Source organism: Chelonoidis abingdonii, chromosome 7, assembly GCF_003597395.2.
Source record: "Chelonoidis abingdonii isolate Lonesome George chromosome 7, CheloAbing_2.0, whole genome shotgun sequence".
Lineage (NCBI taxonomy): Eukaryota > Metazoa > Chordata > Testudines > Testudinidae > Chelonoidis > Chelonoidis abingdonii.
In genome coordinates this window covers 3854205-3869778 of record NC_133775.1, presented here as the reverse complement: position 1 = coordinate 3869778, position 15574 = coordinate 3854205, and the positions used below count along the sequence as shown (strand labels likewise).

The following is a 15574-nucleotide window of genomic DNA, read 5'->3' as shown; positions in this document are numbered from 1 at the left end:
CAGAATCACTCCCCCTTGGCTGTACGGCCCAGTGCTCTCTGCCGCCCCTGCTGGGTAGAGATTCGGCCCTCATTGTGTTGTATGGCCCAGTGCTCTCTGCTGCCCCCTGCTGGGGTCAGACTCACCCCCCCCCTTGTGCTGTATGGCCCAGTGTTCTCTGCTGCCCCCTGCTGGGGTCAGAATCACCCCCCCTTGGCTGTACGGCCCAGTGCTCTCTGCTGCCCCCCTGCTGGGGTCAGAATCACCCCTCCTTGTGCTGTACGGCCCAGTGCTCTCTGCTGCCCCCCTGCTGGGGTCAGACTCACCCCCCCTTGTGCTGTATGGCCCAGTGCTCTCTGCTGCCCCCTGCTGGGGTCAGACTCACCCCCCCTTGTGCTGTATGGCCCAGTGCTCTCTGCTGCCCCCTGCTGGGGTCAGACTCACCCCCCCTTGTGCTGTATGGCCCAGTGCTCTCTGCTGCCCCCTGCTGGGGTCAGACTCACCCCCCCTTGTGCTGTATGGCCCAGTGCTCTCTGCTGCCCCCTGCTGGGGTCAGACTCACCCCCCCTTGTGCTGTATGGCCCAGTGCTCTCTGCTGCCCCCTGCTGGGCAGAGACTCCGCCCCCATTCTGCCTGTGGCCTGTGTTCTCTGCTGCCCCCTGCTGGGGTCAGAATCAACCCCCGATGTTTTTCAGGCCCCCTGTAATGCCAATTACTATGGGGGAAGCTGATGTCTATCTGCTGCATAGAAGCTGCCAGTATTAATGTCATAGGACGGAGAGGGACAAAATCTCAGCCCTCGTCTACACTACAGAGTCAGGTCGACATAAGGCTGCAGCCGATGTAAGTCTCCCACTACACCGATCTAAAACCGCCCCCTCCGCAGGAGGCACAGTGTTTAGGTGGGTGTAGTTAGGGCAGCGCAGTGTCCGTGTAGACACGGTGTTTACATCGCCCGTCAGCACCACGCAGAGCTTGCAGCTGTGAACCCCGCTGACGGGCGCTGACCGCCTGGGCTCTTGGCTCCACACGGAGGTGTCAGTGCCCGGCAGCAGGTCTCCAGCTGTGGGCCCCCACACACTGCCCCACTTCAGTTGATGCAAGCACTCCACCATTGGCAGGAGTGTCATGGGGACATGGGGCTGTCAGCACGGTGCTCCAGGGCCTCTTCCAACTTCCCAGCAGCAGCTTCAAACCCACTAGCACAGCAGTTTTCAACCTTTTCCTTTGCAGACCCATACAAAATTTCGACTGGAGATGCAGACCCCGTTTAAAATCTCAGACACAGTCTGCAGACCCCCGGGGGTCCAGGAACCACCGCCTGAAAAACATCACCCTAAATGTTACCAGTGTGGGGCCTCTGACTCACAGCGGAGCAGTTCTGAGTCTGCCCAGCAGAGAGCAGTGCTATTCACATACATCAGCTAGCAAGAGCGCCAATGCCATCGTCAGCTGAAATTTAAAACTAATAATTAATGGCAGGGACCGTCTCTTACTCTGTATTCTACGACGTCCGGCCCGATTATTAATCTGCGTAATGGCAGGACCTAGCAGCTTCAGCCATGGACCACAACGGGGCCTAGATTTCAAACGTAGCCTCTAGGAGCAACCACACTGCAAATCATCATAAAATCCCAACTTTTCCTCCTCTGCTTCCCTCCCAGTGCGTTTTGTCTTTCCAGTGTCTCCTGCTTAGTCCAAAAGCTCTTTGGCGAGGCACTGTCTGTCTGGGGAAGTGGGTTTCAATCTTTTTTCATTTGCGGCCCCCTAAAAGTTTTTGACTGGAGGTGTGGCCCCCTTGGAAATCTTAGATACAGTCTGCGGACCCCCAGGGATCCATGAACCATTGGTTGAAAACCACCGTCCTAGTGCATCTCGCACAGCTCAAATGACAATATCGATCCATAACAGACACTGATTCAGCCAACTTCACCAAGTTTTCTCTATCCTGCTTCCTTGGATCAGTGAAATCAACACTGATTCCCTCCAGGTTTGGGGTCTGGGGTTTTTACGTTACCAATGCCTCTGATCAGATTTGCTCCTCCACCCCTCCTGACCTCTACAGAGGCTGGTTCTGCTCAAAGTTCATTCATTACAAAGCCAGGGTCTGTGCATGTCTCCTCTCGCCTGACCCGCTCAGCATCCATTGCCCACAAACCCTGCTGCTGCCTCACCTGCGATGCAGTACCACTGCCAGCGATTGCTGGTGTCATGCCCTGCTGCTTAGGCGAGGGCCAGCACCCACATGGCATCCCCAGCCATGCTCTGCAGGCAGACAGCAAAAAGGAAATGCCAGGGACAGAGCCATTCTGCTGCAAAGGGCAGGGGAGGACAGGCAGGAAATCCAGCAGGCTGAGTCCCCCCCACACCTTGCAAGGAGATGGCTCAGGCCCCAGTTTAAAGGGCCCCAGGGTGAGGGCGCTGACTGGCTTGGGCAAGGGAGAATTGAGAAAGAAACAGCCCCGTTAGAAAATGGAGCTTCTTTCTGGAGCAAAGAAATCTGTGCCCAGGATATGATGTGGGGGCCTGGGCTAGCAGGGGGCTGGACTCAGGGCTCAAGGATGGTCCTTCCAGCTCGGATTGGATGTTGTTCTGGATAAGCTGTTTCCTGGTTATAATACACCTGTTATGCCGGGAGGTACCAGTGAAATCCCACCCGGCTGCCCCAGTGTACGAACAAAGTGCCGGGTCAGAGCGGCAGATTGGAGGAACAAGAGAACAGGTGTTAGCAGGGGATGTGGGCTCACAGACCCAACAGGGGATCGAGTTTAAATGGAAATGTAGGAAAATGAGTTGGTGTGTGTGTGTCACTGCCCTCTTGTGGTTGGAATTGGAGTTGCTCAACTGTGTGCTATAGACCCTGTACTGCAACTAGCTAGGGGAGATTCTCCTTCAGCCCACGTGGTGGGGGGCTTGAAGGGCCAATGCTTCCAGAGTAGGAGGCGCTGAGTCCCAGTGGAGGTCTGAGTGGCCCTGGAGCCCGGCAAAGGGGTGGGAAGGTCAGGGAAGTGATGGATTTATTGTCACCATGATTGTCAGACTCCCCCCAGGAAGGCTGTGGCGTTGGTGCTGGGTACCCTGGCTGCTCAGGGCTGATGGGGCTGGAAGGAGACAGCCCAGGGTTTACGCCCACCATTATCAGGAGCTGTGAAGGCTTGTTCTTAAGGCAGCGATAGAGGGTATTACAGAAGAGTGAGCAGCTTTATTGAGAGGATAGAGCCCTGTCTGGATCTGGCTAGCTACCCCTGCAGTGCTGTGCTGCTGACGCTGGTGTGGAACAGGGGTGGGGCTCGCTCAGTGGCTTGTGAGGGGGGAGGTCAAGCCATTCTAATGCTCTGGCAGTTGGGGTGTCTCTGGCAGCAGGAGCTGGGCCTGGCCCTAGACAGACCTTTGACATTCCCCCCGACTCCTTGCTCCTGCTTTGAGATCCACACTAGGACAAGCCGGAGCACATGCAGCTCACCTCAGTTCTGCCCTGAAGCTCCCAACCCCTGCTCAGCAAGGCCAGTGCTGGGTTCCCCACCCCCAGCTCTGCAAACGCCCCTCCCCTGACACACACAATCCCCATCTGTTTCCACCCTGGCCTCCCCCATCCAGCTTCGACCTACAGCCTCTATGCTGCTTCAGCCCAGCAACGGGCAGGAGCTGTGCAGAACTGTGAAGTGGTTCCTGCTCCGTCCTGGCTCGGCTGGAGCTGGGGCACTGGGAGCACATGGCAGCAGATATTCCCTGATGCTCAGGGTTTATGTGAGCTAGGGCTGAGCGCAGGTACCTCTGGGCTTGCCAGTTCAGAGCCCACTGGGCTTGCCACAGCAGTTATGAAAGTTAAAAACATTGCTTGAGCCCAGCCCCAGTTTCATGATGAATTAAGCACTGTCTATGTGACTGAGCACTCGGAGCACTCCCTGTAATGCGACCTGGGACCACTGGCCCGGGCGCTGTTTGTCTTTGCAGTCGAGGCCTCAGGTTCAGAGCACAGCCCTTCCCCGGCATATCATGTTTTTGCACAGAGCCCCCTGCGATAGCTGCTCAAATATTTGCTGAGAGCTCACAGTGTGTTTCCCTTTCCCGGTGTCCAGGCAGCGAGTTTTCCTGCTCTCTTCTCAAGCGCAGCCATTATTCAGTGACCTGCCTGTAAGCCTCCTTGCTGAATTTCCCCCCCAGGTAAAGAGAGAAACACCAATGGGGGGGTTAAGTTAGGTGCTAAGCCCCCTGGTCATGGGTTAATGGTCTGGAAAAGTGGCAGCAGATCTGTGTTCTTACCCTGACAGACAACATGTCTCGGAACATGGGATAACTCACAGCCCTGCTGCCTCAGTTTTCCCACTTGAGTCACCCTAACTGGTCCCTGGGCCACATCCTCTCCCCAGTCAGCTGGCTCCCTCCCTGCTAGTAGTTTCTTCCCCAGCAGGCAGGCTTGTTCTCTGAGAAGTAGTGGGCCAAACTAGCACCTACCCACTAGCAGCACCTGTTATTCTCCACCAGGCCTGAGGGCGAAGGGATCACTGTCTTGCTACCTGGCAAGGCAAACCATGCCAGCCACACAAAGCAAAGTGCCAACACCTTCCTTCTCTCCAGCCCCTTTGAGAGCAAAGCCCTGTACAAGGGAATACATCACCCACCACTGGTGTGCAACCACCTCTGGGGCAAACCAGAACAGCTGTGTAGGAGGGGAGACAACAGAGAAAGATCCTGCATTGAGTTGAAACTGCAGGTGGGGCTGGCAGGAATTGTCCACACCGGGACACTGGGGTTAACTCTCCTCCTCTGATTGCCAGCAGAAAATTGAGGTATCATCTTGGTTCTGGCTTCTAAGACCGCCTGCTACTGACTCAGCAATCAGAGCCTGCTGTGGGTTTGTCTCCCATCCGAGCAGTGCCACCCCCTCTCCTGCTTATCTGGCAGGAGCGGCCCCCCTCCCAGCCTTGTGTGTGTGGGGATATTTACTTAACTGCTTTTAAAGCAACGTTTCGCCTTTTCCCAGCTGCGCTGCCCGGAGGGGCTGTGTGCCCCGGAGAAGCTGGCTGTGACAGCTGCTGCATGGGAGCCTGGCAGGGCCTTTGAGTGAACAAGGAGCGGGGCTGGTGGTTGGCACCGGTAGGCACTGGCTGGCTTGTTCCCCACTGGGGGTGGGGGAGCTCTGCAGCCACCCCCAGCCTCCTCCCTCTCTCCTGGGCGGAGCAAGCTGGGTGAGTCAATAAAAGGAGGGCAGGGGCTGGGGGTGTGGGTGCTGGTCAGCCCAGGAGAGCGGAGAGCTTGCCCCGAGGACAGCGGCACCAGACACCAGTGACAAGGCAGAGTATCTCCGGTGTGTTTCCTTTGGGGCGGGGGGAGGGCCCAGGCTACTCCAAGGATGCTGGGGGTGAAGGGCCTGATCCTGAGAAGTGCAGGGAGTTGCGAGTCCTGTGGGGATGAGGCCAGGGGTGTGCTCTGTGCACACGGCTTGGAACAAATTCATGGCTTGGGAGGGGTTGGGAAGGGGTTTGGGGGCATTGCAAGGCCAAGAGAGAATTAGTACAAAGGGGACGATACTACAGACGGTCTCTCTGTTCTCAGGCCCATGTCCAGGGGAGTCACATCTGTCGAGGCTCGGGGTGGGGCTCTCTGGGGCTCTGCAGTCGATGTGTTGGCGCAGCATGACAGAGGTGTGACACAGGGGTAACCATCAGGCCAGGCTGGATTTATGCCCCACAAGGGAAATGAAAGGCAGAAAAGAGCTGGATGAGATTCTTCCCAGTGGAAAAGGCAGGAAATTCCCGATGCTGCCCACCCCCAAGCATTATTAAACATACACACACGCCCCCCATGCGCGCGGAGGGCTCTGTTTGCCTGTCTGCTGGAGAGCAGTAACCATCAGGCCATAACGTGCTGTAGATGTGACTGCCTCTGGGGATTGGCGCTCCGGGTGGCTGGCTGGCAGGGTGTTTAAAATCTTGGCTAAGTCATTCCATGAGCTGCAGCTGCAACATTCACCAGGAGCAAACGGGCCGTGTGGGGACGAAGACGGGGGACGGCTGTAAACACCAGGAACCAGGAGATCTTTCAGGATGGGCTGAGTGGGGGAAAGGGCAATTATTAGGCTAAACACCCAGGGACAATCCCTCTCGCTCCGGACAGGGGCCCTGAGGGTGGGAATGGAGCTGTTTGCTTTGAATGGCTTTTTCTACTTTGCACTCACTGTACAGCGAGACTTTCCATGGAGTGTCTGTGCTTTACAACACTAATTCATTAGCCCTAACAACCTCTCTGCAAGGTAGGTCAGACTAGTTAGCAGGGGTAGGCAACCTATTGCACGTGTGCCGAAGGCGGCACGTGAGCCGATTTTCAGTGGCGCTCACATTGCCCGGGTCCTGGCCACTGGTTCAAGGGCTCTGCATTTTAATTTAATTTTAAATGAAGTTTCTTAAACATTTTAAAAACCTTATTTACTTTACATACAACAATAGTTTAGTTATATATTATAGACTTATAGAAAGAGACCTTCTAAAAATGTTAAAATGTATTGCTGGCACGCGAAACCTTAAATTAGAGTGAGTAAATGAAGACTCGGCACACCACTTCTGACAGGCTGCCGATCCCTGAGTTTTAGCCTCCCTTTTGCAGATGGGGAAACCGAGGCACAACAGTACTGTTCTTGGCACCCTAAAGTTGCAACGGGTAAGTCAAGGGGTTTATCCAAGAGCCTATAGCAAGTCACTGGCAGGATTTGGAACAGACTCCAGGAATACTGGTGCCAAATCCCCTGATCTAACCACTAGGCCCCATTCCCCTTCCAGAAATGGGACCAGAACCCAGAAATCCTGATTTCCAGTCCCCAAGCTATCCACTAGCCCCAACTCCCCTCCAAGAGATTGGATAGAACCCGAGTGCCCGCTCCCGTTGGCATGGGTGAGCCATTAGAACACTGCCTTCTTGTCAAGCACAGGCACTGAACGTCACGTTTGCGGCGCTCCCATGAAAATCAATGCAGCTCTGTACTACCAGGCAAATGTGGCAAAAGCCACCACTTGCTTGCTAGCAAGTACAAACAGGGACTTATCATGCCGCTGTAATGGGCAGCTGTTCTACACAATGGAGCTGCGTTTGTGTCCATGAGCACAGCTGAGCCTTTATGTAAAACTCAAGCAGTGAAGGATGGGGCTGGGACCAGCTTGGTTGGGTTTTGTTTTGAAGTGGCAGCTGTTCCTCCCTCTCACCCCATAAAGAATATGTACGGGCTGAGGGAGGAAGGGGGTTGATAATGGGTCCAGGGAGGGCCCCTTTCTCTAGGTCACTGGCAGGATCCCTGGAGAAATAGTGTGTTTGTTTGTGGTGCATGCTAGCTTGTGGAACTCACTGCTGCAGGATTTTATATAGACAACTAGCTTGGTATGATTGTTAAAAAGATCAGGCTCCTTTAAGGGTGGATCAGACCTGCACTTACATTAGCTGGGATACACGTGACTGGGGCTTTCGGTCCACACAGGCTGGTGCAGCAAGGGGCTCTCTCCCCATTGAGTTGGTGCAGACTCCAATACCCCAGCACAGCACAAGGGGGTGTTGTGCTGCAGGAGGTGCTGTATCTCAGCAGAGACTTACTGTAGAGCTCCCCCAGCACTGGCCCCAAGAGAAGGGGTGTTAGCCCAGCTGGCAGGTAATTAGACTCTGCTCTTTCCACTGGATGTGGAATTCTCCCCTTCTGTTAGGTGGCATTGCTGTGGGTCACGGCTGCTGTGTTCCACCCCAGAGGTGGCTGCATTTCAGCACTGGGTGAACAGTGCCTGTGTTTACAGCATTGTTGGTAAAGCATTTTGGGATGCTTGTGGGTAAACGGCGCAGTGGAGATGGAAGTTGTTCTGCTCAGGCCCCTTGGGGATCGTGGGGGAGGGGATGTGGAGGTGAGGGTGAGCCGCGTGCCCCTGCGTGGGTCTGTATCAGGAGCTAGTGCCTGAGTGAACCTGGAGCCCCCCCGGAACTCAGAGGAGCTCCGCTGGGGGAAAACTGGCTGCGTGTGTCTAGCCGACCCCGTCTCGTATCTCAGCTACTCCCCTTCTAATCATGCAAGAGCGATGGTCAATGCCAGCATGTCTCTAACACGCCTCTCGCTCCCCAGGCTCAGGAGGGGGTGGCTAGGATGGGGCTCCTGGCCCTAGCCATGGCCACCCTGCTGGGGCTGGTGGTGGCCACGCTGGCAGAAGTGGCCGAGAACAAGACCCGGCTGTGCCAGCCGGCTCCACGGTGGGAGATCAATGGGACGGCCCCGATGACAGGGGCGCTGGGGCGCGTCACGGTGGTGGCGCTGCTGAAGGCCAGCTGACAGTTCTGTCTGAAGCAAGCCAACAGGTGAGCGGGGGCCGGGTGGGGAGCAGGAGCCAGACCTAGGCAAGGGGGCATGGGGGGCAGACATGGCAATGGCAGTGAGTGGTGGGTCTTTCAGCCCATTGCCACTAATTAGCACTGGTCCCTTTGCTGGCAGCCTCAGCAGAGGGACTATGAAGGCACATGGATTCCCCCTTTTCATCCCCAGAGGTTAGGGGCAGCAATCTGGGGCAATGTCACGTCCTTCCTCTTTTGTGTTTGCACTAGGGGTGGCGGGGTGACCGTGATACAGAGCATTAGTGAGAGGCAGATCCCGTGGCCCTGTGCCTCACCCCCGCTCTCCCCACCTTCCCAGTCTCGGGGGCTTGCGTGAGAAGCTGTCCCAGGACGGGCTGGTCGACATCAGCTACATGATCGTGAACGAGAAGACACCGCTCTCCAGGGCCATGTTCTGGGAGCTGAAGCGCTGGGCCCCGGAGGAGGTCCCCGTTTACCAGCAGGAGATCTTGGAGCCAGACGTCTGGCAGATCCTGGATGGGGACAAGGACGACTTCCTCATCTACGACCGGTGAGTGCCTAGGAACCGGCAGCCCCTCCTCAGGGCCGAATGCCCCTCTGGGGGGCACACTGGCTGCCCTCGCCTTATGCCTTCGTTTCTGACAAGCAGGCGCTGAGTATATCCTGTGCCCTGCATGTCCGAGCAGCCTGGAGCTAATGGCTCCTGGTGAGGGTAAAGAACCAGCAGCGTTATGGAGCACATCCAGCCAGGCTGCAGGGCCCCGGGGACCTGGCTAACCCCCTCAACTGGCCTGGGTGGGGAATGTAACACAGTGACACACATAGGGAAGGAGCAGTCAGGACTCCTGGGTTCTAGTCCTGACCCTGAGAGGTGAGCGTGGCCTAGTGGTTATTGGACTGGGAGCCAGGACTGCTAGGTTCTATTCCTCACCCTAAGAAGGGGGCGTGGCCTAGTGGTTATTGGACTGGGAGCCAGGACTCCTGGGTTCTATTATCAGCGTCACTGCTCATTTGCTGTATGACTTCTAGGTAGGTCACTGAACTGCTCTGCACCTCACCTGCAGGAGATGTGAGGTGATTCGTGCCAGGGAAGCACGTAGGGGTCCGGAGCGGATAGAACTAGGGAAAGGCCAAGCGGTGATGTCGTTTTATCCTGCTGCTCACGCTACTGCTGCTGAGCCAAATGGCCACGTAGCTGCTGGCTGGGGCACTCTAATCTGGCCTGTTGGCACCAACACCCGCCGCCCCAGCTATTTGCTTTGCTTCTGAAAAGCTGGGCCCGAGCCAGCCAAGCCCTCCCCCAGGAATGCCCAGGGGGAGGAGGATATTGTTCATTTATTTATTTCAGTGCCCACAGCAGGCCAGGCATTTCCCACACCTGCCAGTTGGAGGGTGGACGGACAGACGGACGAGCTGAGGCCAGGCAAAGGGGAATAGCAAGGGAGTCTCTGTACAAATCTCTGAGCGTCACTTCACTCAGATCCTGATCCACTGATGTGGGGCCCGGCCCCATGATCCATCACCAGCCAGACTAAACCCCCCAGTCCCGGGCAGCCCGCACAACAGGGATCCAACTCCCCTGTATCTGTGACCATCACTCTGCCCCCAAGGGCCTCCATTTCCCTGCCCCTCCTCGGCACCACCCGCCCCCTCCCAGCTTGGTTGTGCAACCTGCTCCCTGCCTTGTTGTCCTAACCCTGCTATCACCTGCTCCATAGACTCTTGGACTTTGGCCTGTGGAGGGGCCAGCCGGAAAGCCTGGGGGTGGGGGTGCAAATCACACAGCACAGTCAGCAACCTGCCCTGGGGTGTGCTGGGGCAGAGGAACTGCCAGGAAAACAAAGGGAGGGATTCAGACTTTGAAGGTCACAAGCCCATCCTGGAGCTATGGTTTTTCCCACCTGCCTCCAGTCCCCGCTGGCCTGTGCATCTCCTCCCCTCAGTCCAGAGGCACTGGCCTTTCCCCGGCTCCACTCCTGACAGTAGCCAAGGGTGGAACAGCTGCGCAGCCCCCAGAGCCCACTCCCTTTGTCCACAGCCATTGTAAAGCAAGGCAAAGACACCCCCTCCTATGCCCCTGTGGCTCCATGCCCAAAACTGCCCTGGTACCCCCAGGGCTGGGCACTCCACTAGCCAGGGTGGTGGAGAAGCATTCCCCGAGGCCCATGTGTGCTTGGGAACAGGGAAGGGGTGTTAGCACTAATCCTTCCCACCCCTTCCTTCCGCCCAGCCCCACTTGGCATAACCCATCCATGACCCCAAACTATGCAGTCATTGGTATTGAACTCGAGATTTCTTGCTCTACCCAGTCTCTAGCCCCTGAGCTGCAGGAGAACCGCCGGGATCTGTTTGTAGTATCATAGCTTTTACTTGTGTCTCGTGCCCGTGGCACTAGAGGGTGATATAGCGTGACTAACACATGAGCGGGTCCAATTCCTTCCAGCAGAGGGCAGCAGCGCACAGACACACACTCTTGTGCATTCTAATAGTGACACCAGCCCTTCCTTCCATGCAGGTGTCTTGGGAAAGTGGGGCAGGAGCCAGAGGGGATTTCTCACTAGGGGAGCACTGGACTTTCGGGGCTGGGAAGGAAGGCGGAGTTGGTGTTCAGGTAAATTGGGGAGACGCTCAGCATCTCAGCCTAACCTGACAGGGAGTCCCGGGAGGTAGTCTGGCCTAGTGCACTGGCCGAGGAGTCAGCAGCCCTGGGCTCTATTCCCAGCCTTGCCACTGGTCTGCTGGGTGACCTTGGGCGAGTCACTTCTGCCCTCTTTGTGCCTCAGTTTCCCCATCTGTAAACCAGGAACACTGCTCTCCTTTGTGAAGTGCTTTGAGATCTGCTGATGGAACACACCAGATGAGAGCTGGGTGGCGGAGGGTAGATGCTGGGGAAGGCCTTTATGGTTAAGGGTACCAAGCTGAGTTACTGCCCAATGCACCTTTCTGAGCCAAGAGGCTCGTCCTGCCCTGTGGGACACCGGCCTCTGTAACTCATCCCCAGGCTTCGCTCTGCAGGTGCGGCCGGCTGGCTTTCCACATCCCATTACCCTACAGCTTCCTGCACTTCCGCTATGTGGAGTCAGCCGTGCGTTTCACCTATGCCAAGGACATCTGTGGCAACTGCTCCCTGTACTCCAACAGCACCTGGGAGGTAAGGAGCAGCTCACGGGGCAGCCAGAGGGCCCCCGTGCCGTTTGAACTGACCCAGCTCCTTCCCCTGGCCAAGCCATCTGTGGCTTCATGGTGGTCACTATGCTGCACCCCAGGGACATTCAGGGCAGCGGCAGGGAGAGCTGCCGTCCTCCTGTTCCCATAGCACAGCCCTCGGCTAACAGCGGGAGAGGAGACTCCCCACTTTCTGTTGGCAATATAGGGTTTATGATAAGAACATGAGTGGTTGTTTTGGGTCAGACCAAAGGTCCATCTAGCCTATTGTTCCATCTTCCGACAGTGGCCGGGGCCAGGTGTTTCTGAGGGAATGAACAGAACAGGGCAATTTCGAGTGATCCATCCCGTCGTCCAGTCCCAGCATCTGGCAGTCAGAGGTTTAGGGACACCCAGAGTGTGGAGAGGGGGCCCTGACCACCTTGGCTAATAGCCATCAATGGACCGGTCCTCCATGAACTTATCACTGATGTTGTGAAGGCCAAGACTGTAACAGGGTTCAAACAAGAACTAGATAAGTTCATGGAGGTTAGGTCCATCGATGGCTATTAGCCAGGATGGGCAGAGATGGTCACAGGTGGCGACTTTTCAAACTGCTGGGAGGTGCTCGACCCCCAGCTCTGCCCCAGGCCCCGGCCCCACTCCGCCCCTTCCCCCAAGGCCCCACCTCCACCCGGCCTCTTCTCGGCCCTGCTCCGCTTCTCCCTTCCCCCGCTCCAGCCCCCACCTCTCCTCGCCCAGTTCCACCACCTCCCTCCTGAGCACGTCATGTCCTCACTCCTCCCCCCTCCGCCCCAGCATCCTGCACGCCACAAAACAGCTGCTCGTGGCAGGTGGGAGGTGCAGGGAGGAAGGGGGAGGCACTGATTGCGGGGTCCACTGGCAGGTGGGAGGCCCTGGGGGGTGAGGTGCAGCTGATGGGGGGCTACCGGTGAGTGCTCAGCACCCACCATTTTTCCCTGTGGGTGCTCTGGTCAGCGCCTATGGGGATGATGTCCCTAGTCTCTGTTTGCCAGAAGCTGCGAATGGGCGACACAGGATGTAACACTGGATGATTCCCTGTTCTGGTCATTCCCTCTGGGGCACCTGGCATTGGCTGCTGTCGAAAGACAGGATACTGGGCTAGATGAGACTTTGAACTCACCCAGCATGGCCGTTCTTATGGTCTTATCTTCCTATGTAATTATTTTTTGAACCTAGTTATACTTCTGGCTTTCACAACATCTCCTGGCAATGAGTTCAACAGATTGACTGTGTTGGGTGAAGAAATACTTCCTTTGGTTTGTTTTAAACCTGCTGCCTATTAATTCATCGGGTGACTCCTACCTCTTGTGTTATGAGAAGGAGTAAATAACACTTCCCTATTCGCTTTCTTCACACCAGTCAGGATTTTATAGACCTCCATCGTATCCCCCTTAGTCGTCTCTTTTCCAAGCTGAAATGTCCCAGTCATATTAATCTCTTCTTATACGAAAGCTGTTCCATACCCCCTCATCATTTTTGTTCCCTTTCTCTGCACCTTTTCCAGTTCTTTTTTAAGATGGAGTGACCAGAACTGCACACAGTATCCCAGGTGCGGGCGTACCAGAGATTTATATAGAGGCGATATGATATTTTCTGTCTTATTATCTATCCCTTTCCTCCTGGCTCCTAACAATGTGCGTTTGCACATTGAGTGGATGTTTTCAGAGAATTATCCGCAATGACTCCAATATCTTTCTTGAGTGATAACAGCTAATTTAGACCCCATCAGAGACTCTCCATCCCCTGTTGGCAATATAGGGTTTATGATCCCACTGTGATTCTATCCAGTAGAGGGCAGTGGTGACTGACCCCCGTGCCCACCAGCCATGTCATTCCAAAGCAATGTATATGCATGTCCGTCTGTGTAACACACCACCCCCTAATGTTACCTTCCCAGGCAAACAGCACGGCAGAGGGACCCGAGAGTCTCACCCAAGAAGGAACAGGAGAAGGAACAGGAGAAGAGAGGGAACAGGAGCTGTCCCCCCACAAGAGCAAAGCCCACCACCATCACCACCACAGAGCCAGCAGCAACCGCAATCCCCAGGCCTCTTCCCACACCCACAGCCACCACCGAGACCACCGCCAGAGGCAGCAGCCGGAGGTGCCAGCACACGAGGAGGAGGAAGGGGATGTGGCATAAAGGAGATGCCCCGGGGGGCTTGGTGGGGTGACCCCCGTGCTGTGGAAATGCCGCGAGCTCACTGCATGGCCGGATGGCCGGGCTCATTCACCAGTGTGGGACTCTGTCTCCTAGGCACCTCCCCCGTGCAGCTACCCCACCTACACAGCGCTCCCCAGTGGTGGAGAATGGTATAGCTCCGCCCAAACGAAACCTCTTTGAAAGTGCCACTGCGAACGCAGCACAAGCCCGTTTGGCACCAGACACGGCCCTGCTAGGCCCTCCACCCCCGAGGCCCAGCTCCTCTTTTCCACATCCTTCCCTCTGCACCACAGCTGCCCTGGGGAAGATCCCCCCAGCCCACCCCAGACACATGGAGTCGCCGCAGTCTCCCACCCTGGGGCCGATTCTGACCCCTTCCTCCCCGGCTCCTGCCTGTCCGTGCTCAATGAAGCCTGTGGTGCAAACCGGGCTCCCCCGGTCACAACGGGCCAACGCTGCACAGAAAAGCATGTCAGAGGAGCAGGGGTCAGAACCGGCCTCTGCCAGGGGCAAGGGGCTGCAGGCAAAGTGCTGAGGTTGGCGGGGGGGCTCTGTTCCTATAACCCAGAGCCCCTGTCCCATCCCCCTGCCTGGCTGCTGCTGCCTACACTGCTCCTGGGAAGGCTGTCGCTGGGGGATGACCTGGGGCCCGGGGGAAGGTTGGCTGTGAGGCTGGGGCACTTAATGACATGAATGGGGCAGTGGCCATACCTGCTAGCCCCCCTGCCCCTCCCCCAAGCTCTCCCAGCCCCATAGATCTGTTGACCCTATTTTTCTCCCCACACATCCAGTCCCCCCAGCTTTGCCCAGTCTGAAGGGGCAGGTGTCATCTATCCTGCCCCCACCCCCCCAAATGCAACGGTGCCACAAGCCCTTGCCCCTCACAAACCCACCAGCCCGGGCGGCATCCAGGAGCAGCTCAGCTCCCCGAGCCAGGGGAGCCGTCCCATGGGCCCCAATGGGTGGACAGAGGGGGTGTGATGGTCGCGGCTGGGGACGAAGTAAAGAGCCCTCGTGCGGAACAACCGTGCAAATAAACCTCTCTGGCGTTTACCGGGCCCACCCCTGCTTTCCACAGCACCTGGGCTGGGGATTCCCATCTCAGAGGCTCCTTCTCCAGCAAGCAGGGTGAGATAGGGGCTCCCCCGGCCCTGCGGTATAGAGAGGAGGGCAGCAAGGAACCAGTCGAGCTCAGGGTCTTCTCCCCTCTCTGCGTGGTGTGTCTGGCACCCAAGCCAGGCACTCCTGGGGGTGGGCAGGGGGTCGGGACAGGAGAGAGGCCAGCTGCAATTGGCCATCTCCCTCCAGGGCAAAGCGCTTTCCACCCTGCTTCTGTAGCAAGCAGTGTCAAGGCCACATCCTCTTCCCTTCTCTCCCCCAGGGTCAGGGGAGATGAGCTGGTCTCTGTGCAGCCTTCTGCACCAGGAATGCAGCTCCCTGGCTTTGCAAGCTGGGCGGCTGCAAGCTGGGAAGTTCTCCTGGACTTCTGGTCATGCCCGGGCACCTGCGGCAGCACCAGCTGGGGCTGGAGGGCAGCTCCCTGCAGAACGTGTCCTGTGTACGTGCCGAGAGGGGTCTGTACATATATGCCTGTGGTAACTCCCCAGACTTGGGAGCAGCAGCTGGACCCCTGGGCACATCTGCTGCTTTTGGACCAAACAGGACTTGTTGGGGCCAGGCTAACCCAAAGCAGCCGCTGCCTGGCAGAGGGCAACTGGGAGGGAAGGAAGCCAAGGGAGAATGGCTCAGAGACCAAGACAGGGGTAACTCACTAGGGAGAGTAGGGGGAAGAAACACGAGGGCCAAAGAGCTGGGGTGGCTGAAAGATGAGGCAGGCTGGAGGCTGACAGCTGCTTGGCCCTCCCAAGGTGGCTCGTCTTTATCGTGGCCTTAGCCCTCCTGAAATTCACTCCAGTGCATGACCTG

The 15574-nt window shown here is 56.9% G+C and overlaps 1 protein-coding gene across 2 annotated transcripts; it reads left to right on the top strand.

Moving 5' to 3' along the window:
* Nucleotides 1–4950: 4950 nt before the first annotated feature.
* Nucleotides 4951–14701, top strand: LOC116838964 (selenoprotein Pb-like). 2 transcript variants are annotated; one of them, XM_032804566.2, is made up of 5 exons: nt 4951–5076; nt 8072–8301; nt 8633–8845; nt 11311–11446; nt 13382–14701. In XM_032804566.2, exons 2-5 carry the CDS (start codon nt 8093–8095, stop codon nt 13625–13627), a joined length of 804 nt encoding a protein of 267 aa, XP_032660457.1. In that variant the 5' UTR covers nt 4951–5076; nt 8072–8092; the 3' UTR covers nt 13628–14701. The 2 variants fall into 2 exon arrangements, with proteins under 2 accessions (XP_032660457.1, XP_032660455.1); XM_032804564.2 differs by lacking the exon at nt 4951–5076 and adding an exon at nt 5196–5287.
* Nucleotides 14702–15574: the final 873 nt, after the last annotated feature.